Raw genomic sequence first — 23,486 nt, 5'->3', positions numbered from 1 at the left:
TGTACCCCTGCCCAGACAGTTACTGAGGATGCTGTAAATCATCACTCAGTGGGTCTCTGTTTGTCCTTTATGCTTCATATCTCATAGCTTCAGCCCACATAAAGAAAAACCTCCCGCTCACACTCAGACGTGTTGTGTCTTGTGGGATCCCAGTGATAATGCATGTCTCTAGACTCAACCAGATATCCTGTTAACCTTTCTGGCAACCAACCCCTTTTACAGCCCCCCCCCCCCCACTCCCTTTACATGTATACCTTTGCAGTAGTAACTCTTGCGCAGCAGCTCCATGTGTTTGGTGGGTCGATCGTCTAGAGGGATGTAGCGATGATGTTCAGAGATGGATGTGAACTCTCTGTTACTTTTGACCTGATGGGCTTTGAGTGCTATAGCCTGCTCTAAAAGTCTCAGGTTCCCCCGCATCATGTCATACATTTCTGACTCATCCGTCATCATCATCTGCTCCTCCTCTTCATCATCACCATTTTCATCATCCTTCTCTGATTCCTCAGACCGCACCTCGATGATCATGGGAGCTGCTGAGGCGTGGTTGGACATGCAGCTCTGTGGTGATAGGGGTTTTTGGGTAATGTAGTCCTCCTTTTGGGAGCCCTGAGTTACAACATTCGCAGAGACGTCATACTGTTCGAACTTTTGATCTTCCACATCTTCATCTTTGTTGTACTCCTCCTTGCAGGCTTTCTCTACATGTGGCTCCTTGTCATCCTCTGAAAGCTGTTTACTGATTTCCTCTGTGAAGTACTGGTGGTCTGACTCTTCCTGCCTTCCATTCTCTTCCTCCTTCACCATCTCTTCCTCTATTTTCTCATTCATTCCATTCATTGTGGATGTTTGAGCTGTTGTTGGGCTTTCATCTTTCTTTCTGTCTCTCTCTCCCTCAATGTTTTCCTCCTTTTCAGTTCTGGTTGAACTATCCCCCTTTGCCTCTATGGCTACAGGATGTTGTTGTTGTTGATGTTGTTGTTGTTGTGGAGATGTGGTATGGTTATTGTGGCTGCTGAGGTGCAGTAGAGAGTTTGCTACTATGTGCTCATAGTTGGAAAGATCATTTGTTTCAACAGATTTAGCCTTCTTTGTGCAGGATGTCTCAATGATCACACACTCCTCTGTAAGAGAAATAGAAAGAATGAGAGAGATGTATTTGCTAAAAAAACTCAATGTATTACTAACTGAGTAACAAATATTTGTCAGTTTTTTTCAACATGAAAAATCAAAGCCATGTGTGGGATTTGGAAATTATTACCATAGATTTAATGGTTAATAATGAATTCTTTTTAATGCCAGGGTTGAGCTGCTCTCCTGTATTTCACAGAAATGTGGTACATGACTGTTGCACTTTAAACACTCACCTTCATCACCTGCTTCTCCCTCATTGGTGCTGCTGCTCCTAGCTTCCTGTTCTTCTTCCCCTGCATGTTCTTCATTTCTATACTGTTGAAGAGATTTGCTCTCTTCTTCCTCGTCCTCTTCCTTCACCTCTATCTCCTCACTGCTCCCCTCATTCTCTGCGTTAAAGCACCCATCCATTGCCAATTTCAGTGGGTGGGACTTCCTCTTGGAGGGCGAGTGATTTTGCTCTGACTCCTCCTGGAGCCTCCTCTTTCTGGCTATGGGGCAGCTCACTGTACTATGGAAAAAGGAAAGATAAAAAAAAAAATCAGGGAAAATGTGACATTGTTAAATGTCCATATAAATAAATGTGCTATACAAATAAAATTGTATTGAATTGAAAACGCCATTATAAAAGCATGCTCATATAGCTCATAATAATTGACCAAAGGCAACGTTAAAGTCACATACACCATGCCATGCAAGGAACACATACCAAATAGTAAGAGCAAATGAAATGAGAACTAAAGAAAATAACACAGTGCCTTTGGAGGGCGCTGTGATAGCACACACCCATTATACATCACAGTCAATTAAGTGGAAAACCTAATTATGCCTCAATCAAAGATAGGGACAGAGAATGAAAAACAGGGATAAAATGAGCACAGCAGAAAACAGAAAAATTCCCATCTAGAAAGTATAGCTACCGAAGCTAGACTCTGCAAGATCTATAAACATGAAGCTTCTAAAATGGTTTCCTGAACAGATACATATGTAAATAAACACAACAGTAATATGTTTACAGTAAGCTGGAGACATGCCTCAATGAATGGCCTTGAGGCTTCAGAAAGAGAGAGAGAGAAAGAGAGAGAGAGAGCTACCCAGAAATTAACAAAAAGTGAAAATGAGAGAGACTGATACAGAGAAAATCAAGAGGATAGTATTACAAGACAAACCTGACAAATATGACCAGATGGATATATTGAAGAATGCTTAAAAGTGCAAAGGGTTTATAAAGGGTTTATAGAGAATTATAAACTACGAAAGACCTTATGGGTACTTAATCTGTCATACCTTCTGTGCCGTGCATATTTGCCACTGATATGACCAGAACCATTGCATCCTGGAGTGGGACAGCTAAATGGAGTCAGAAGTAGTTCAATTCAGTTTTAGGCTCAAATGATGATGATGATGATGATGATGATGATTATTATTGTCCTTTTGGAGAATCCTGCCATATTCAGTGTTTACCTTAGTTATACTGCAATGTTCCACATTATGTACACCTACATCTCCCTAACAATGAGCTGACAGAGTACATGACATGACCAGCACAAGCGAGTACACGAGCAAGGGCCAGGAACTACAGCAGGGCCATTTATGTATGACATGCAAAATGATAATCAGCATTCATACATATGCATGAAAAAGCAGGTTAATCTGTAAATTCCAAGTAGGTGGCTGTGTTAATGTAAAAGAATAGTGTTATTTTAATTATAGACAGGTAAGTAAACAATGAAGATCTAATCTGAAGTGCAGCATAGATGCATGTGACCCAAGGCACAAGGTCATGCAACCCTCTCTAAAATGTCAAAAAGTGTGTTGGTGTTTTGTGATGCATAACTTGAAACATGCAGTTTAAAAATTATTGGCCACAATGGTAGAATGTTGGCACATTTGTTTACACAGAGGAAATATGTCTTACCTTAGCTCCTGGACTATAATCTCAGTAGGAGCTGCAGAAAAAAATATTCAACATAGAGTGTAAAAAAGAAGCAGAGGCAGTTTAAGTCCAAATAACCGCATAAAATGACAATCAATAAATCACAAACACAATGAAATCCTTGGAGGGCACATGCAGCAGCATATGTAACTGCATTATCAGGCAAAACAGAAATGGCCACATAAGTACACACACATACAAACCCACATGCAAAGAACAACTGATTCAGCCAAAAATTCAGGGTTGATGAGGAATAAAAAGTGCAGCAATATGCAGCCATCAGCACAAGACTGTGATTAATTGCTGCTGTAGAATTAAAGACTAAAGCTAAATTGCAGTAAGCAATAAGCTTAGCATTTTAAATCAATACTTTTGAGTGCAGCACTTATAGTAAACAAATAGGGAGAGACTAAAAAAATCGAACACCATGTAGGTTCTTGGTAAAAAGCACAATGTTAGAGCTTGTCAATAATATGGCGAAACATTGCAAAATAATCAGCAGAAGAGCTGCACCACAATTATTGTTTTTAATATTTTAATTCCTAATTCCTAATGCTGTGTCTGTTTGATTGGATCCTTTTTCAGAAGGATTTTTATGAAACACTATTTTTGTATGTATTATCAAGCTATCACCACACTGCACTCTAATCAGACTGTGCTTCTTACACAGAAAAGGAACAAAAAGGGTCTAGAAGGTCAAGCAAATCTGTCTGAATGGGAATGAAAAGTGATGCTTTGCTGACCAACAAAAGTGATGCTTTGCTGACCAGCAGAAATGATGACTCTACACAGACAGACAGAAAAAAAGAGAGAGAGAGGGAGAGACAGACAGACAGACTTACTTCTTCCTCCCTTAGACCGTGTACATGCACGGTTGTCATCAACGTCCAAACTCATCTGTGACAGAAGGAGGAAAAAGTCAAAATTGTATTCCTCAGGCAGAGGAAAAACAAAGTTTAAATACAGAACTAAATGCAAATTTACAGCTTCACAGTAATACACACATTTGAACACAGTACAAGTATTTTCCCTTTATTTTTCTTTAGAATGCATCCTAAACAGATTACCTCAGTACCCTCACTTTTTCAACCAAAGAGAGAAATAGAGAAAGAGAATGTGAAATTGCAGCAAATAAAAATGAAAGCAAAAAAAAAAAAAAAACACACCCTCTGATCTCTCTTTCTTTCTCTCCATCATTTCATCACCCTATAATTTACTGCACCTGAACAATCAATATGATTGGATGGTGCTCTTGGGGGAATATGCTGTATCTTTCGGAAAAGCCTATTTATGACTGAGGCCCCATGTGAGGCTTGAGTGGTTATTATAATAGTGCGCATAAGCATAGGGCTAACAATAATACAAACACAGTCACTCTAAATCACTGTAATTCTTTTCTCAAAGTCTATGCACTCCCCATCACTACACTGTGCTTTCTGGCACAAAGGAGCAGGTGTCGAACCCTGTTTCACACTAAAACACACACATACACAGTAAAATGAGCTCACGCTAAAGCTATTGGCAGTTTTTAATGCACAATAGTGCCATTAGCGCTGATTACCCGGCTGTGCTCAAAATCAAATGGAATCCATGTAAATGCCCTACATCTCCCTCCCATTGACCCTCCCTGAACCTCACTCCCACTACACTTAGCCACTTTGTTGGAAGAGCCTCCAAACCTGGCAGAAGCACACTAGAGTTTAACACAAGAGTTTCTCTTTCACTTGGCCCTTTTCTCTTTTGCTCTTTCTTCCCTCTTCACCCTCTCTTCCTGCTGATCGCTGACTTTTGAGAGTGTGGGATAATGAGGATGTTGTGTGTGATTTGGGTGTGGGGAAGGGATAAAAAGTTGATTGTGTTTGTATGTGTGCACATGTGTGGAGTGTGGGTGTGTGTATTAGGGGGGTTGGGGGTTGTATCCGGGTGTACAGGTGCGGCGAATGCCTTCTCTTCCTCTCTCTCACACACTCTCAGCTCTTACCGCACACCCACAACAAGCCTGCTTTGTGCTGTCTGATTTGAGCTTGGAGATTCACACACACACAACTGGCCTGGGAGAAAAAGTTTGCTTAAGCACTTCAAAAAGCCCAGCTCACATAAACCCTAGCATTGTGGTGAAGGTTGTGCGTGTGTGTTTATGTGTGTGTCATTCAACAGTGAGGTCTGTATACCCTCTCTGTGCTTCTGAAACTTCCCTCTGACCCCAAAACACAAAGGCCAGGGACAGATGAGTCCATTCCATTCTCCTCTCCTTAATGATGATACTGTGCTGCATTCTCCTTCGGTTTCTCTCCTTCTGTCTCTCTTCGTTCATTTCTCCCTCCCTCTTGGGCTGATAGTCAACACATGAATCGTGCAGGCACTAATAGAGCCCGCATTGCTTTCATGTTTGTGTAACCATAGTTACATGCACATTCCTCTCAAATAGGTAAGTACATCAGAGTTCACATTCTTTTTTTTTTTTTTTAATTCCACCTCATTAAATTTGTATTTGGGCCTGGTCCATTTCATCTGCATTTCCTAATTTCAGATTATGGCATTTGTCTCTTTTTGAATTACGGTCTTTGACTGCTAAAATGTATATTAACCAGCGAAAATGAAGAAGACAGAAGTGAGAAAGAAAGACACACCATGAGATGTAGGTTTTCATTATCTAGAAAATAGGGAGGATTGTGCGTCCCTTGAGGCTGTGTGCTGCATTATTAATTTGGTCCCTCTCAGCTTTGGGCTGGCTTTGCTTGCACTCTTTAGGCTGACAGCTCTATGTAAATTGCTGGCTGGGGGCAATGACTCCACAAAGAAGGTCACCTCTCCTCCCCCGGTGTGAATAAATGAGCCTTTTATTCCCCTCCACATTTTTACAAGAAGAGCACAAAACCTAGAGTGGCGGAGTGACAGGACGACTGACGTTCCTGAAAATTACCTGCAGACAGAGATACACAATTACTGGAGTCCAATGATGTCACCAAGGAGATCCATCATGCCTGTCCATCATAGGCAGAGGAGGAGTGGATTTAATGGGCACACTTTGGGCTTGACTGACAAGTAGTGGGGGTTATGTTTGTGTGTGTGCACGTCAGTGTGTAGTATCTGCACATTTTGTGGCTGTACATATATTTAATTATAATACTGTACTTTTCTTACCACAATACATACTGCAAAACAGTGAATATTCTGATATTCAAATATTATTTTCTATTATATATCCCCTTCATTTTTATTTATTACATTGTAAACAACTGCCAGGTTAATAACTTGCTTGATAAAACTGAGTCTGATATCTGTGCTTTTGTTCAGTATATGTGTAATATTTGAATTTTTGTGTGTTTCTGTATTTGTTTATGTTCAAGTATTTACTCTGCTAAAGCCCTTGTGTGTGACGTAAGCCTTTAGACTTTAGACTTTAGTGACTGATATTGTTAATCACTCAGACTATGTGGTATCATCTAATTGGATGCATTTAAAAGGAACGCATGCAACAGCAAACCTTTAAACATATCACATCTGATCAATAAATCAATGGTGTCAGATGAATCTTCATCATCACAGGCAAACAAAAACACATTCACTGGGCCTCAGGGCAAGAGTGCTTACTCTCTCTCTCTCACCTTCATCCCTTAAGACCCATCCTCTAACTGAAACAAAAAATATGGAAGACTATGAAAAAGCAGGCTGCTCTAAAAAGCATAAAAAGAAGCATTACTTAGAGGCCAAAACACACATCTAAGCATAATTGGTGGAGAAGGGGAGGAGAAAAGAAAAGGAGCAAAGGATACAGAACAAGAAGTAGAGTCCATCTTTGGAAAAAGAGCAAACAAAAACTGCTCAAGAACAGACCCAGTATTACATCTCTCCAGGCTCTCCAAGTTCCAAGGCTTGGAAAATTCAATTTGGGAGAGCATGGAGCTGGTGACATCTAGCCACTTTTGCTGGGTAATGACCTTCATCTGCATACTCAGTGAAAGTAAATTTTTTTTGTAGATGTCAGAAATCGAGAAATGGCTCATCCATCTCAACCTTATTGATAAAGAACACTAGTAGGTAAGACTCACTTTGATTGCACGATTCTGTGGTCTGAGAGAGAGCTGGCAGCGACTTATCTTGTCTCCTCGCATCCAGCACTGATTCACCAGCTTGCCCCGATACTCATTCTCTGATAAAGAAAGAAGGAAAGAAAGATATGGTAAATACCAGCATCAGCATTGGCAGACAGAACAGTAAACTAAGCATTATTCCATTCCAAAAGGAATGATTCAGCAGCGAAAGAGCCAGATCATCCCATCACTGCTCTGAAACCCCCAGCGTCAGTGCAAGAAAAAAACAAACCTTCTCTCTCTCTCTCTCTTGCATACAAACAGAAACACACACAAACACACACATTCACACACACACACACACACACACACACAGGCAATAATCTCTAAAAATGATGAACAAAGCCTAAATGAATGGAAAGTCATTTAAAAGCAATAGTGTGTGAAACAAAGAAAATCTGGAGAATATTTAGAAAGCAGATGGTTGGTAATGTCAGCTGGGGTGCCTATTTTTGCTGATGCATAATAAAGCAGAATCATATATCACAATTTGCAAGGCCATGTGACTGTGATCACATGCACATGTTATAGTAGCTGGTAGTCATTTTGGGTGGGGTGGGGGGTGGGGGGCTCTCAGTTACTAAAGTAATAATGAATCTCCCAGAAATCTGCATGCTTTTCCTCCTTCATGTTCTTTTTTCATTAGGGTAATAGCAACTGCCACAATGCTGGACTGACATTCAAGTTCAAGAAATAAAAAGGCAATGAAAAAATAATGAAAGCTGTCACACTATATTTATGTTAAAGTGATCATCCTATTCATCACCATACACAGATCACTTTGTATCGGTTGGATCTCTGTGCAAAAATTGTGGCTCATATTGCTGTACATGTAAGATTGTCAACCAGAGATTTGTCAAGCTTAACAATTGGATAGGTTTATTTATTCTCAAAGCTTTCTACTATTAAGAGAAAGGTATTAAGCATTAAATAAATATTAAGAAAAAAAATGAGAATCTGTGCAAAAAATTGATGTGTAAAAAATGACAGAATATTGTTATCTTCTTCCTGCTTTTATGACTTGGCCTTCATGTTTACACTTTGTACCTTTCCATGTACCATAACTGTTTATACTCTATCCCTTCTCTGTTGTATCCTATCATAACTTCCTCTCTCCTCCTTTCACTCAATCTGTTGCTTTTTCCTGACTGTGGGCTCCCATCTGTTTCAGTCTGGGCACTAAAACACACCTCTGACAGAGAGAGAAAGAGAGAGAGAGAGAGAGAGAGAGAGAGAGAGAGAGAGAGAGAGAGAGAGAGCTTGAGAGCTTGTTGTCAGTAAATTAGTAGTTTGTTAAACAAGTCTGTCTGTTCCTCACTCCTTCTCAATCTCTCTGTCCATAACATCTGCCCTTGTCTCTCAGCAAGCACAAAGTAAACAAAGCAGGCAGATCTGATTTGGCGCTTTAAAAACTCTGCAGAACAGCAATAATGGAAAAGAAGACTGGCAGAATGTCAATGAGCAGAAACAGAGAGCTGTAGGTCATTGCCAGTTAAAGCCTTTCCAAAGACGAACACACACACACACACACACACACACACACATTCATTTTTATGAAGTAGCAAGTCTGAGCTCAAGCAATGTAAAAAAGAAAGAAAGAAAAAAAAACTTTCAGCTTCTCTATAAAAAAAACTCACTGGGATAGATACCCCTCCCCAAAACAAACAAAGAAACAAACAAACAAATAAAACAAAACAAAAACAGCTGTTTTACATAATGATGCTGAAGTCAGTCAAATGTTTTCAACGAATTTCAAAGAACTTTCAAATGAGTTCAAAGAATCTGGTTCACACACTCATCTCGAAAGCCCACCCTTGTAATACACAGCACACCACTTTGCTGCTATACATAAAGACATCTTTGACAAGTAACAGTAGAAGGATGATGCCACATATGTTTAATGGAAAATAATACAGTGGAGATTATTTAAATTTCGCTTTATGTTAAAAACTGTGCAACTAAGATTCATGTGTGTAAGATAAAGCATAAACACTGCAAAGTTACAGTGAGGTTAATGATCATAACTTAAAAGAACAAAACAAAACTATATTTGTATTAAATTTGAGTTGCTCAGGAGAACCAGCTCTTTAAAAAGATGTATAGGCTACCACATCACTATTAAATTCTCGATTCAGATCCATCAGAAATATAATGCTCTTAGGTAAAATCACAGGCTCATATTAATGTGCTCTTTCTAATAGGTTACAGTTTCTATGTATAGTTACAAATTACAGAGGGCCTAGTATTGCAGAGCTTCCATGTAATCTAAGCTTAAACAATTTACTATATAGATTGACATGGTGATGTTTTCTGTACTAAGATGTTTGATGTTTGAGAGGACTTTTCGCTGTGTGGTTTCTCTGTAACACGGCAAGCTACATTTTTAGAGAGAGAGAGAGAGAGAGAGAGAGAGAGAGAGAGAGAGAGAGAGAGAGCGTGCAAGAAAGAAAGAAAAAAGAAAGAAAGAAAGAAAGAAACTGGTGAGGGAATGACTGTTTATATCTCCTGTAACATAGGCCTAGGTGGTATGAGTAGTTGATTTTAATCACATATTTTAATTCCTTACATAATGCACAGTGTGGTCGTTTAAATCCTATATCTTTCATAGATAATAAAAAAAATATATATCATGTTTTGCCTATTGTTCAAACGTTATGGACTAATCAGTTTAATGATGTCTCTGAAAATATATGCATATATTGCATCCATTTAGAATTTGCAAAGTAGGATTAAGAACAACATTGACTACGCAAATTACACATAAAAAGAGTTTCAAATTTCTGACTATTGTAAATAACACGCTTGCACACACATATATATATATATATATATATATATATATATATATATATATATATATATATATATATATATATATACACACAACAGGCCCAGCTGTTCTACTGCGCATGCGCATTGGCTACCCCCACTCCAGCACCTGCTACCCACCAGTCTTAATTCGTTTCACCTTCTCCACTCACTAAAGTCCACAAGGTTAGCACAGTGGTCTGGTTTGTTTCACTAATATTTTATAAACGTAAGCAAATTGTAAAGAAAACAGCTTTACCTTTGAATGAGGAAACGAATTGGTTATCAAATTGCGGTGTAGCCAAACAGTGACATCTTCCGTTTCTGTTTAGATTCTTAGTGAAAGTGACATGCCCCCTGCCCCGAGAGCATATATATTTTCTATAGGCTATTCATGATGAGGCGAGGGCTATAATATAAATAAAAATTATGCTTTGCAGCTGAAATATTCTACCGAATGTCCAGGTTTCATGCTAAAGTGGCCACAAAATATAAACAGCATGTTAAATCACTTTATAAAAGTCTCATTTTAGGTTATATTGGCAGTTCCACTGTATTGGCAGCAGAAACAAACAGCAGCAGTAGACAACAGCAGCAGCAGTGGACTATCCTTAGTGTAACAGTAGTAATGAAAACAGAATTGGCCAACAAAAAAACTAACAGACGTGGGTTATAAAGCAGAGACTGAGTAAGATGCAGCGAAATGGTGGTCGGATGCTTTTTCTAGTGTGAGCTGAACTGATGATAATTGGGCAAACATTAATCAATGGCTTGTATTAAAGCTTGGTTTTGACTATGAGATCAAAGACCAGCGGACTAAAAATCCAATCCGAGCCTTCAGCGCATCCACCATCTTGGCTGCAGGTGTTTTGATATGACATTTAACCCAATATGGAACACTGGCGCAACGAAACTCGTTATGCCAGAATAACAGACAAGTGAGGCGTACATGCACTTGTGCTTAATCTCAGAATTACATATTAGAGCGAGCGAGCGAGCGAGAGAGAGAGAGAGAGAGAGAGAGAGAGAGAGAGAGAGAGCAGTTCGTGTTTGAGGAGTTTTGCCCGTCTACCCGAGGCGTTTGACATTTACGGCCAGCATATCCACTCAGTTTCTGCTACTGCAGAAAATCAAATGGCCACCACCCCCACTCTCTTCTCTTCCTCAACGCCATCCGTGCGCTCGGCCGGGAATCCACTGCTACGCCCCTCGTTACAACCTTAATCACACACGACCATATGGAACTAACTCTCAGTTCTGGCGCTCGGCTAAAACCCAACAGAAGCAGCTTGATAAATTAAACACGATTATTTCTGATTTATTGCTGAACGTGAGAGTGAATGTTAAAAATATCATGATGGCACAGATATATACATTAAATGGATGGAGAGGAAATACAACAATGCAAATTCGTAAAGAGAAGGTATGAACATACGAACATTTGAACACTCTTAAACGGTAATAAATGTAGTCGGAGTATTGGAATAAAATCTAGAAGAGACTGCGCAAACGCGCAAGGGCTTTTCTGCGCCAAAAGTGCGCAAGCACACTGCTCTTGCCTGGGATCGCCATAGTTCACCTTCATCACTTTTCCCGTGTTTTTCAACTCTTCAAGCCTGCCTTCATAGACCACGCTGTCCAGACAAGTAGCTATGAAAGCACTAACCACACATTTTCAAGCCGAATGTTTTTCTTAGGCAAATATAGGCAAATATTTACTTTCCTTAAAATGCACGCTACTAGTATTTGGCAGATGCTATCGGCAAAGAGTTCTACAATTAAACAAATCATGTCCACGAATGCATTCAGAAAAACTACGCTACCATGGCCAGCACATTTCAGATCAGAAGTCCTTAACCTTGATCTCCATGGTAGGGCATCTCATAATGGGATGCTCTGGATAAATTAACCTTTAAACTCCTCTACTTCTGGTTAACTGGTTAAAACCGTTTTGCAAACTGTAACTCCGAACAAGCTAGTGCACTTTTCGAGCCGAGCTAGGAGTTAAGAGTGCTAAACATTTGTATTTTTACGAAAGAAAAATGGCCAAATGTATAATCATATTGAATGTTTTAAACATAAACATAAACACAAGTACCTGAGTAATCAGATAATTCCGAAAACGTTGTTCAGGCTACACACAAGAAGGTCTTCGATGTTTTCGATTTTCTGTCGCAGTCAGTACGCTATCACGCTATCAAAGAGTTTGCCCTAAATTCTGCCATTTACCGATTAAAAAAAAAAAAAAAAAAAGCACTGGCCCGGTAGTATCCAGATGGAATGTAGGTAAATGTGTCTTTCCTGATGCTTCTATGGATGCGCAGGACTCCCCATCAGGCTGCTAAAGGTTACTTGTTTGTAAGTAAAAAAAAAAAAAAAAAAAAGGAAAGTCTTCATTTGCCTTTGTCAGCGGGAAAATGTAATATTGACTTCCCTTTCCCTCATGAGCCATTGCACCCCACCTCCTCCCTCCCGTTTGCCATGACATCACGAAAGCTGTAGTAAAACCTACAACATCAGATGGGCTGGGCTTCGGGTCCCCCCACAGTCGTTCAGTGGCCGTGTGTACAGATATAAACACACTCTCGCTATCTCATACACCCCCTCCCTAGATAGGCTTTAAACCCGAACACGCTCCTTCTCTCTCTTACACACGGAGATATTCACTCGTGCGCATGCACACACATACTCTTGGCTAAAAGGCTACTGTTAACCATTATTTGTGTATCGGAAAAAAAGCGAAGGTGAGTGGTTGGATATAGATTATACTGATCAGTTACTATCATTCAGCGTGTTTCAGCAACATACACGCACAGAACTGCTTGAATGCAGAAGTCTCTGCACACTGTTCAAAAGAAGCAAGCAATAAGCCGCTTACCTCACACCCGGAGATTAATCTTTAATATTTCACAAAGGCATGCGTATGTCATGGTGTTTTCTGAACCTTCCCCCTTTGAGTATTTCCAAATGGTACTGTCCAGTGATTGTCTGAGGCAAAACACTAACGCGCGTTCAAAGTTGCGCACAAAATAATCATCTATAACTCCGGCCTTCGTGTTTCAGAAAGTGATTAAGACACTTTACATTACAAAAAGGACTTAATTACTTATTATGGTCCAAACCCCTGGAAAATAGTTACACCAAGTTGAATTAATCTGCCATATTTTCTCATTATCCGAGTAACGTAAATCGCATTATAAATAATACTTGACAGAAGAGGGGCGTTGTACTTTAAAGCACTGCACAGTAAAATCCCTAGTGCTGAATTAACACCCAGAGTGTTTATATGAGTCCAATGGACTCATATAAACACTGAAGGGTGTGAATTCAACACTGTGGGTGTTAAATCAACACTGGTGGTTTTCCTGTGTGTAAACGTCCTCTCGCTTCCATTACTAGGTGAGCAGGCCAGTGTAGTTTGGAATGACTCCCAAATGTAGCTCACACAGTTGTTTTGCTTTGTTGTTTTGTAACCATTAGTGAAAATGGCAACCATTCATTACAAGTCATTTGAGAATATTCGCCACAAATGCCACTCTTTATCTGCTGTCTCCAAGCTGCGCGGGGGGATTTTCAAAAAGCCAACCTTCGCCTTTCAGAAATTGTATTAAATTCTTATCTCTTTGCGGCAGGCCCTTTTTTTTTATTATTATTTTTTTTTTTTGCTATCTCATTGTTATGTATTGGAGCTGAAATCAATCACGTTACGTCCGCGCTGCATCAATATGATTTGAGCAAAGCTTCACAAAACTGAGACACAAGTCAACAAACAAAGGATATATATATATATATATATATATATATATATATATATATACACACACACACACGCACAATAAATTCCACTGTCCGTTTCGTAGCACGCGGCTGAGATTAGGAGTCACATATATGGGGCAACTGCACTTACTGTGTTGAATGTTGTTCATGCCCCAGCTCACTTTAGATGACGTGCAAGGAGACTTTTCTTAGTTGTTGGGTTTATTGTTCATTCTCTCCTTACTGCCTCTTTCGTGCATATTGTGTGTAGTGGCTTGCTATTTTAAGATTTAGCATTTCTATTTAAAAGAGAATTTTCAAACGACTTCTGAACCTCTGCATTATTTCTCCTCTACAGATATTGCAATCTCAATATGTAAATATGTAAAACAAACTATAACAGAAAACATCAAGGATAGAATAGAATCAGTGGACTTTGTTCTTCAGTACCACAGACAGCGCTTTAGTCCCAGCTTTCTTTTCAAGCACCATGGACAGCGCTCAAGAGGACGCATTGAAATACATTTACAGCACTTGGCAGACTCGACTTCAAGAAGGTCCCCATGCTAGTACAAATAGGCAAGAATAGAAGGACAGCGATAAGAGCTGAATCTCCAGTCAGTGACTCAGCTTTTTCGAAAAGCAAGGAAAGTTAATTCTACCTATTGGGTGCCAGTAATTTTTTCCACAGTAGCTATTCTGTTTCTGTTCTGTTGGAATTAAACAACTCATGGACAAAGCAAGGACTTTAAATCATAGTTCATGGATTATCACTGATGAGCTTTTTAAAGTTTTCACTAAATTTGGACTCAAATGTCCGGTGCCTAATACACTGTAGAGTAAAAATAAATGTCAAATACTAACTAATGTTAAAATTAGATTTTTTGACATTTCATTTTCTTGAATTTGATGGTAAGTCATTGCGGTGAGAAAACAGTTTCTCGGGAACTAGTACAAAGAAAATTCCCTTGCATTGGATTAACCACTTATACATATTTCACCACTCGGACGTCAGTGTGTCTAGTCATTGAACCACTTCTTCTACTGACTGAATGTCAGTCTCTTACATTTTGCAGTCAGAGCCTAAAGTCATAATGCACAATGAGACTGAATGGTAAGAATGTATGTCAAGGTATACATATTGCATAAGGCAGCAGCTGAGAGAGTGACAGAAACCCCCTCGAACTCTGTGAAGGCCCTCGGCAGATGGAACAAGCTGCAAGATAACAACAGAAAAGTCTGAATGAATAGCACCAGGCTGCTATTGTCCACTGCTTGGTCATTATACCGCTTGTGGAAAAAGCCAGCCTTTGTCTAAACAGCCCTGAAGCTTGGGAGTTTAGAAACGGGCGCATCGAGTAAGTTCTTGAAGGTTATATATTGTCTAATGAAAAAGCATAAAAAAGAATCACACCTGTAATTCAGGTCTGTTAAAAGATATAGCTTGAATGATATTAACATAAGATTTGGTGAGTTAACTTAGCATAACTTGACAAATTCATGATTCAACAAGTGATATTAAAAATTCACTTTTCTAACCTACATAGATTTATACAGTGAAGATGGTTTAACATATAGCATGTATGAGAAATCTTGCGTCATGAATAAAGTGGAGTTTTTCACATAAACATCAGATAAGGTACCATTACACAACATAAAAGCCAAGAAACACATTTTCTTTTTTCTTACATTTCTAGTTCACAGCAGTCTAGAACACTTAAAGAAACCCAATAAATTCAGGTAAAATGATTATAATAAACTCGAGTGAACACAGAGAATACACATGGGACTGACCTAAGAAAGTTCCACAGAGCTTCATTGTTGCAGTCCAGTTTCTCCCCACGCGTGACTGGGCAACATGGCTAGAAACTACACTTGTGAGGAAAAAGTTGTGGCCAGCTGAGTGTAACTTCTCTTTTGGAGCAAGGGTGTGTACATCTGGCACTTGGGAGATGACGCAGTTCCCATTGAGTCTGCTGCCAAACTCCTAGCCAATCGCAAGCACAGCTGAACTCAGTTTACACAAAGGGCTTGTGGTCTACCGCTGGTAACAGACAAGCAAGGGTTTTTCTGATGGCTGTGTCTACTGTATGTTCCCAAAACACAACAGCATTCAAAAATAATGAATTAGGCTACTTAAACATCCATTATCGACACCAAAAAGAAAGAAAGAAACAGAGACATATATTTTTCTCTCTGCGCGTGTTACAGATGTAGTCATGATAGTATTTAAAACAAGTTTTAATTAATTAATTTATTAGCTAAGTTTTTGTTTATTAGTAAACAACATGGATTTACTTGCAATGATAAATAGCTTTTGTTTAAGACAAGTAAACAATCCAATCAAAATCGTTTAAGACAAGTAAACAATCCAATTCAAATCGCTTAAGACAAGTAAACAATTCAATCCAAACTGGCTGGTTTGATTCATTCAATCTGGAGGTGGGAGGAAACCAGAGAATCCAGAGAAAACCCATGCTGACACAGGGAGAACATGCACAGACCCTCCCCCCAACCACCCATGACTGAACGTTACTAAAAGGCACAAACCCAAATCCCCTTTCAGAAAGCCATGTTTGTGCCTGTTGGCAGTCAATCATAGAGTCCAAATAGTGGCAATCAAATATTTGCATAATCAATGATTTCCTTAATCATTCACTCAACCAAAACAAGCATGCCAATTCTATAAAATTGCAGTCAACACACAGAACAAGGAAGAGGAGAGGAGACGACTAGGGTGGTGGAGCTGTGTAACCCAAAATTTTGGGCCACCATTGGGCAGATGGCTCTTTTGATAACCGTGTCCTATCTAGGCCCCATCTCCATATCCTGGTTCTGGGTTACAATGACAAGTGGATATGCAATAGCGTTTGCTGCTTATTAAGTTTGCCATCTTACAAAAAAGAGACTCTCACCTCAAAAATAGCTTGAGTTTTGTTACCACAGGTTGCTTGGCTGCATGTGTTACATTTTGTCCATGCACTGTACATTAATTAACCAATTAACTTTAGGTCCTTCCCTTTCAACTGTTCACTACTCCACCCTGTCCTCCCTTCATGTAGAGTTTTGGAACAAAATCTCCTTAAGTTTTAGACCCATACCCCTGCCCAATATCCTCCTAGTTCTTTGATCTCATGACAATAAAGCAAACTATGGGAGGCTCAGCTCAATCCTGACATGCATTCCAGCTGTCTACAAGGCACAGAACAAAGAGAAGAAAGTTTGTACATATGCAAGCCAAAGTGGTGGAACGTAATAGAGAAAATGGAAAGACCAGGAAACAGAAATGCAATTATCTATTTAAATTGTCAATCATTGTTATTGGTACTATATATATAAACTGCTGTCCCACAACCAAAAAGCACATTTAATAAGCATTTAAGTATTAAAATCTTAGATGTTTACTAAGATTCTTCTATTATCTGTTGAAACCCACAATCATATTTAAAATATCAGTAAGCTTAATATATATAAAATCATCATTTATTGGATACTTTTAATTGGGAGATGGCTGTCCTGAACCCTAACAACTTATGAAAATTATATTTAAATAATTTTTGCATTTTATTCCATTGTTGTTTTTTAACAAAATCTTTTTTTTTTTTTTTTAAAGGTGAAGTTAAAAAAAAATTCTTTTATATTTTCTTTGTATATCATGAAACTTTATGTAAAAAAAGTTTTCATGTCACTACTGAAACAGTGTATGTAGGGCACACAGTGGTTTAGCATTTGCCTCACACCGCCAGGGTTGGGGGTTCGATTCCCATCGTGGCCCTGTGTGCAGAGTTTGCATGTTCTCCCCGTGCTGCGGGGGTTTCCTCTGGGTATTCCGGTTTCCTCCCCAGTCCAAAGACATGCATGGTAGGCTGATTGGCATGTCTAAATTATCCGTATGAATGTATGAAGGGGCATGTGAATATGTATGTGATTGTGCCCTGTGATGGATTGGCACCCTTTTCACGGTGTACCCTGCCTTGTGCCCGATGCTCTGGGATAGGCTCCAGGTTCCCCACGATTTTGAAGGATAAGCGGTATAGATGGATGGATATGGATGGATGGATGTATATATATATATATATAAACTTCACTGTAATCCATTGTGACTAAATTAGAGGAGCATGAAAAATGATTAAATATGTGAACTTCACATTAGCACCTAGCGTATTTTTTAAATTAATGCAGGATAAGTGAGATGCTGCAGTAAGGTAAGAGTAAATTGATAACAGTAACCATATTGCAGCTGTGGCCACAAAGAAGTACTTGCAGTCATGCACTGTTTCTTATGAAGAAAATTAGGCCCAGAGCATGATGACTGTCCTTTCATTTTATATGGGCCTTAAACTTCCTGCTTTTTTATTGTCTGTCACTTTTACTCATACAAACATTCAGAGGGGCACCTTACTTCCTACAATCATTTTGTGTCATCTTGCATGACTGAGCTTGAAGAAACAAATAGTGTCATAATGAATACACGTTCCTTGCTTTGTGTAATATGAAGGTTTTTTTTTTTTTTAAACCTTTTTTCTTTTTCCATCTATTATTATTATTATTATTATTATTATTATTATTATTATTATTAGTAGTAGTAGTAGTATTTACAGTCTCTTTCATTATAATAAATATACATAAATTTAGTCTGTGTGTCAGTCTAATCATTATCTAAGGTTGGTTTTGATGCCTCCTGCCAGTCTGACAAGGGTATACACCGATGCCAAAGGGCATACAATGCCCTCTTGCCCCCTCCCTTTCCTAGTCTGGACACTTTTGATTATACACCTCCTCTCCAAAAGAACACACCCTCCCATCCCCCTCTATTCTCCCCCTGTGTGTGTGTGGGCATGTTTTTATACATTGGTTGGGACCAAATGTCCCACAAAGATAGGGATATCTGAGAGTGTTTGGCCTTGTGGGGACATTTGGGGAAAAGTTTTCTTTTCCTTTTTAGGTTATGGTTAGGGGTAGATTAGGTGGCTGCACAACATTATCTAGCTGTGTTAATAATTATATCAGTGGAAGTGGAAATATGTCCTCACGAGGATGGTAAGACAAATGTGTGTGTGTGTGTGTGTGTGTGTGTGTGTGTGTGTGTGCGTAAGCAGATTGGGCAGACTGAGGCCTGGCTGGGCGCTGGGCAAACACACACAGAGCTGCACTCCAATCACCACCTCATTACAATGACAAAGAGCTGCCACACTTTTGGGTGGAGCCTTGGGCCTCTTTGACCGAATGCAATGTTTAATATGCTTTGTGGAGGAGAAGAAAAGAGGGAGAGGGCAGAGAAAGAAAAAAGACAGAAAGGGGAGCAGGCCCAGCTGTCACTGTGTTAGATATCAGTCTGACACAGCACCACTCTTCCCCCCTCCCCCTTGTTTCCCCTTGCCGAATTTAGTTAGACATAGAAAAAATGAGTGTCTGGAGGGTGAGGTGGGGTCACCACACAAAAGAGCTGAGGCAACAGAGTCTCTCTCATAAACCAAAGTACATTAAACGAAATGTATTATCAAATACTTGAAAATACATGAAAGTGAACACTGATACTGTATAATAGTGTATAAGAGAGAATCAGTCATCAGAATAAGTCATAGAGGTAAAATTCAAGTAAAGATCCAAGAGTAAATAACAAACATTACCATATACTCTTATTAATGTTAATAAATAAAAATAAAAATAAATGTTAAAATAAGATTGCATTGCATAACCTAAACTTATGGTTCTGAGCATATCTCATTGCAACCTTACACTGTCAGAGTGGACAACAGTATTTTATTTTGCTATATTACAATGCAATTTTGTTCAAGAAACTGATAAAATGTTTAATTGTCTTATTAAAAGGATTGCATTTAGTCTCCAGTATTTGTAGAAAACTGTAGAAATACTATTTCCTAACTTTCAAAAAGAGTACTTCAGTTTAAAAGTGACCATGCATTTGGAAATTGTTTTTGGCAGCATAGTATTAATGATAACAATTATGATTTCCATCATACCAAATTTATTATATGCACTATGCAAGATTGAAATTTGTACTGGCTATTAAGGAATTGTGAATTGTATAAAAACATAAATAATAAAATAATTATTTTAATAATGTAGTCTATCCTTTGTAAAACTATAAGAACTTTATCAAATAAAGTAATAAGTGAGTAATAGCATAATGTATATTATTGTTTGTGCAATCTGTGTGATTTTTTGGGATTCAGCTAAAACCTGATAAATCATCTTAGCACATGCACCACAGTGAAGAAGGTTGTATTTGAAAAGACCTCAATGAACAGTGCACACTAAAGAAAGGCGTAGATCAAAAGACTATTCTCTTTAGATAACATCCCAGAGGACACACAAACAGAATGAAATCCCCCATCCAGCATGAATGAGGAACTCACACATCACCTAATGCCACTCCATTCTCTCTTACAGAACTTAATGAGAGGTGAAAAATAACAAAAATGTGTGTAAGCAGAAGTGTGAATGAAAAGGGGACACCTGGAGCAGGAGAAACACTGTAGTGCTTGGAATTACAAATATTGAAGACTAATAACAAACTAGTGGCTGCATGCAAGCATGTGTTTGGTGTGTGTGGGGTTGTCATGGCAGCAGGCCTCAGCTGATTGCAGGGTTATGGGGGGCTGTTTCAAAGGCATCTGTATGCAAATATAATTATGGTATAGAGATGTTTGGAGAGATCCCATGTGGGGGGTGGGGATGTTGGGATGGGTAAAATAACATATGAACTGATGGCTTAAGAATATTATATATATATATATATATATATATATATATATATATATATATATATATATATATATATATATAAACTTAAAAACATTACAGAAATGGTGGCTAATTCTACAATAAACAAAGAACATTTATTAAGGCCTGGACACAGAAAGTCTACTTCTCAATTCAGCATACTGATTTTATTATTTCTTTAAATGAACATTTATATACAGTATTTGTTAAAACTCAAATTCAAAGAGAATAAAATGTAAACGTGCTAGTAAGTTGTATAAGAATGTTAGTAGCATATCTTACACAAGGTAAAGTAAATAATGGCCTTTAGCATATGTTTTCAGTAGTATTTACAGTAAATGGCAACAGGATAAAATACTATCTGGACTAAAGATATTCTTATAAATACAGAACCATCAGGCCATGGTAAAAATAGGGCAAGAAAGAGATAAGTGCAAACACACACACACACACACACACACACACACACACACACACACACACACACACACAAAACACACACACACACACACACACACACACACACACACACACAAACTGATGCACTCATGGGCAAAATGTGCCTATACAGATTGCACTAAAGCATAATGGGGAAATTATTTTTCCTTTCCTTTTCTATCTTTTATTTCTTATTAAGGGTACATGTTGTGTTTCTTGACCATAGACCTGTTCGCAGGATTGTTTTTTTTTTTTTTTTTATCTCCCTCCCATTACTCACTAATATTACTAGGTTTTCACTGTGTTTACAATTTTCTTTCATGGTTTCACATACACATTGGATTATACCTTGAAAGTCCAAGTTACATAACCTCTTACTCAATTCCAATACAAAATATTAACATTGCAGTGGCACAGATTTATGCGAAGGGGTTTAAACGTAAAAACATGTGGGCAGAATACTTGTGTGATACTTGTGATCTCTTTCTACTAAACACCCACTACAGGAGAAACAGAAATAATATTATAGGTTAATGCAATTCCTTTTCTCCTCAAGCAATCATATAAAAAAGAAATGCATGGGATTACTACACTACAGCACTACAACTACAGATTTCATTTTATTGCAGTCCATTTTAAAACTGTAGACACAAAACCATAAACTGCAGTTTCATGTAGAATCTCTTGGTAAAATCATACAACTTTACAACTTTTTTCTTTTAGATAACCAGTTGATGCAATTAAGAAGAATTGGTTTTGGTTATTGGTTGTAAAGTGCTGTGTTATTTATAAATAATCAAAAACCTCATCCATGTAGCAGAGAAATTGAAGCTTATATTTCAAGAACTTTTGTGAAAAGTAGGCAGCTCAGAACCTGGTCTGGCACTAGTGATGATTAAATGAAATATCACATATTTCTGAATCTATTGCAAGATTATCACCTTCAACATTTGTGTTTTTCAGCAGCTGTAATTTGACTGTCTTGTTTCTGTTCACTGTTCATATAGTCTGCTGCAATCATCTACTCTGATATAGTACACAAACACTTGCTGCCAGCCTTGCATTTATTGCCCTGTTATTCCTACTACTATTTTGTACTTATCCCTGATCAACTGGCTAAAATGCTGGCTTGTGGTACATACACTTACCATCCACTGTAATAGGAACACCTGCATACCTGCTTGTTTATGCAGTTAACCAATCAGCCGATCCGGTGGCATCAACACAATGCATAAAATCATGAAGATACAGGTCAAGAACTTTAGTTCCTGTTCACATGAAAGATCAGGGGAATGGGGGAAAAGTGTAATCTCAGTGATTTTAACTATGACATGGTACCAGACATGATCAGACAACTGTGGTGAGCAGAAAAGCATCTCAGAAAGCACAACACATCAAACTTTGAGGTGGATGGGCTACAATAGCAGAAGACCGCATAAGGTTCTACTCCTGTCAGCCAAGAACAATAATCTGATCATTAGCACAGACTCAATGAACTGGACAGTTGAAGATTGGAAGACTGGGCAATTTTTTCTGTCTAGTTTTGGCCAACAAGGCTTTTTCACCCACAGAACTGCTGCTCACTCAATGTTTTTTGTTTTTCACACAATTCTGTGTAAACTTTAGAGAATGTTTTGTGCGAAATTCCCAGGAGATCAGCAGTTTATGAAATCCTCAAACCAGTCTATCTGGTACCAATATGCATGCCATGACCAAAGTCACAGAGATCACACTTTTTCTTCATTCTGATGTTTAATGTGAACATTACCTGAAGCTCATATTCTGTATCTGCATAATTTTTTTATATTGTACTGCTGCCAAATGATTTGCTGATTAGATAACTGTATGAATATGCAATTTTACAGGTGTTCATAATAAAGTGCATGGTGAATGTATATTACTGTCAACACCTTTAAAGATCCATAATTGCATCACATTCTTCCTAACTAGAAAGTCACTTTAGATAAAAACATCTGTCAAACGAGTAAATGTAAATGTAAATGCATCAACAGAAAAGTCATTAGTCAGAGACTTAAAGTCTTGAAAAAAAAGCTGGGACCAAGTGCAACATGCAAACAGTAAGAAACATTCAGCAAGAAAACAAAGGTATCTATTGTTTATTACTGTAATGCAAGCTTGTCAGTGAATATAGTGACACCAATATTGTCTCTGGAGAAAAAACAGAAAGAGAGAGGGAAAAGGAAGAGTCAGAGACACTCAGCAGGATAATAAAATTTTATGACTTGCTCATACTCTGTGTTCCCAGTGGCCCAGCTTGATGGATAATTATAAGACTCACAACACTGATGAGGGCAGATTTTAAGCATATGCACACAACCACACACAACTACACACACACACACACACACACACATTGTATCTCTACAAAGCCCTTGCAAAGACAGGGTCATCATAAGCACTATCTTCTCAGAATGTCAGGTTAAGGATAGAGAGAGAGAGAGAGAGAGAGAGAGAGAGAGAGAGAGAGAGATAATTCGTTGCACCCCATAATGAAGTGTGGTCTACTCTTTAAAGTATTTGGTATGTAATGGCATTTCAGGCACAGAGCTATC

The 23,486-nt window shown here is 38.4% G+C and overlaps 1 protein-coding gene across 1 annotated transcript in view; it reads right to left on the bottom strand.

The window, feature by feature from the left end:
- Nucleotides 1-23,486, bottom strand: part of myt1b (myelin transcription factor 1b) — a 111,498-nt gene that overhangs the window by 24,370 nt on the left and 63,642 nt on the right. Inside the window, exons 3-8 of the mRNA XM_053643656.1 lie at nt 7,123-7,251; nt 3,913-3,967; nt 3,053-3,083; nt 2,422-2,484; nt 1,368-1,645; nt 255-1,124 (exon numbers count right to left, since the gene is read on the bottom strand). Coding sequence (XP_053499631.1) covers nt 255-1,124; nt 1,368-1,645; nt 2,422-2,484; nt 3,053-3,083; nt 3,913-3,967; nt 7,123-7,251 — 1,426 coding nt within the window. The remainder of the gene's footprint in view (nt 1-254; nt 1,125-1,367; nt 1,646-2,421; nt 2,485-3,052; nt 3,084-3,912; nt 3,968-7,122; nt 7,252-23,486) is intronic.

Source organism: Ictalurus furcatus, chromosome 15 (genome assembly GCF_023375685.1).
Source record: "Ictalurus furcatus strain D&B chromosome 15, Billie_1.0, whole genome shotgun sequence".
Classification (NCBI taxonomy): Eukaryota; Metazoa; Chordata; class Actinopteri; order Siluriformes; family Ictaluridae; genus Ictalurus; species Ictalurus furcatus.
Note: the sequence above shows the minus strand (reverse complement) of the source record. Positions and strands in the feature narration are given on the sequence as shown.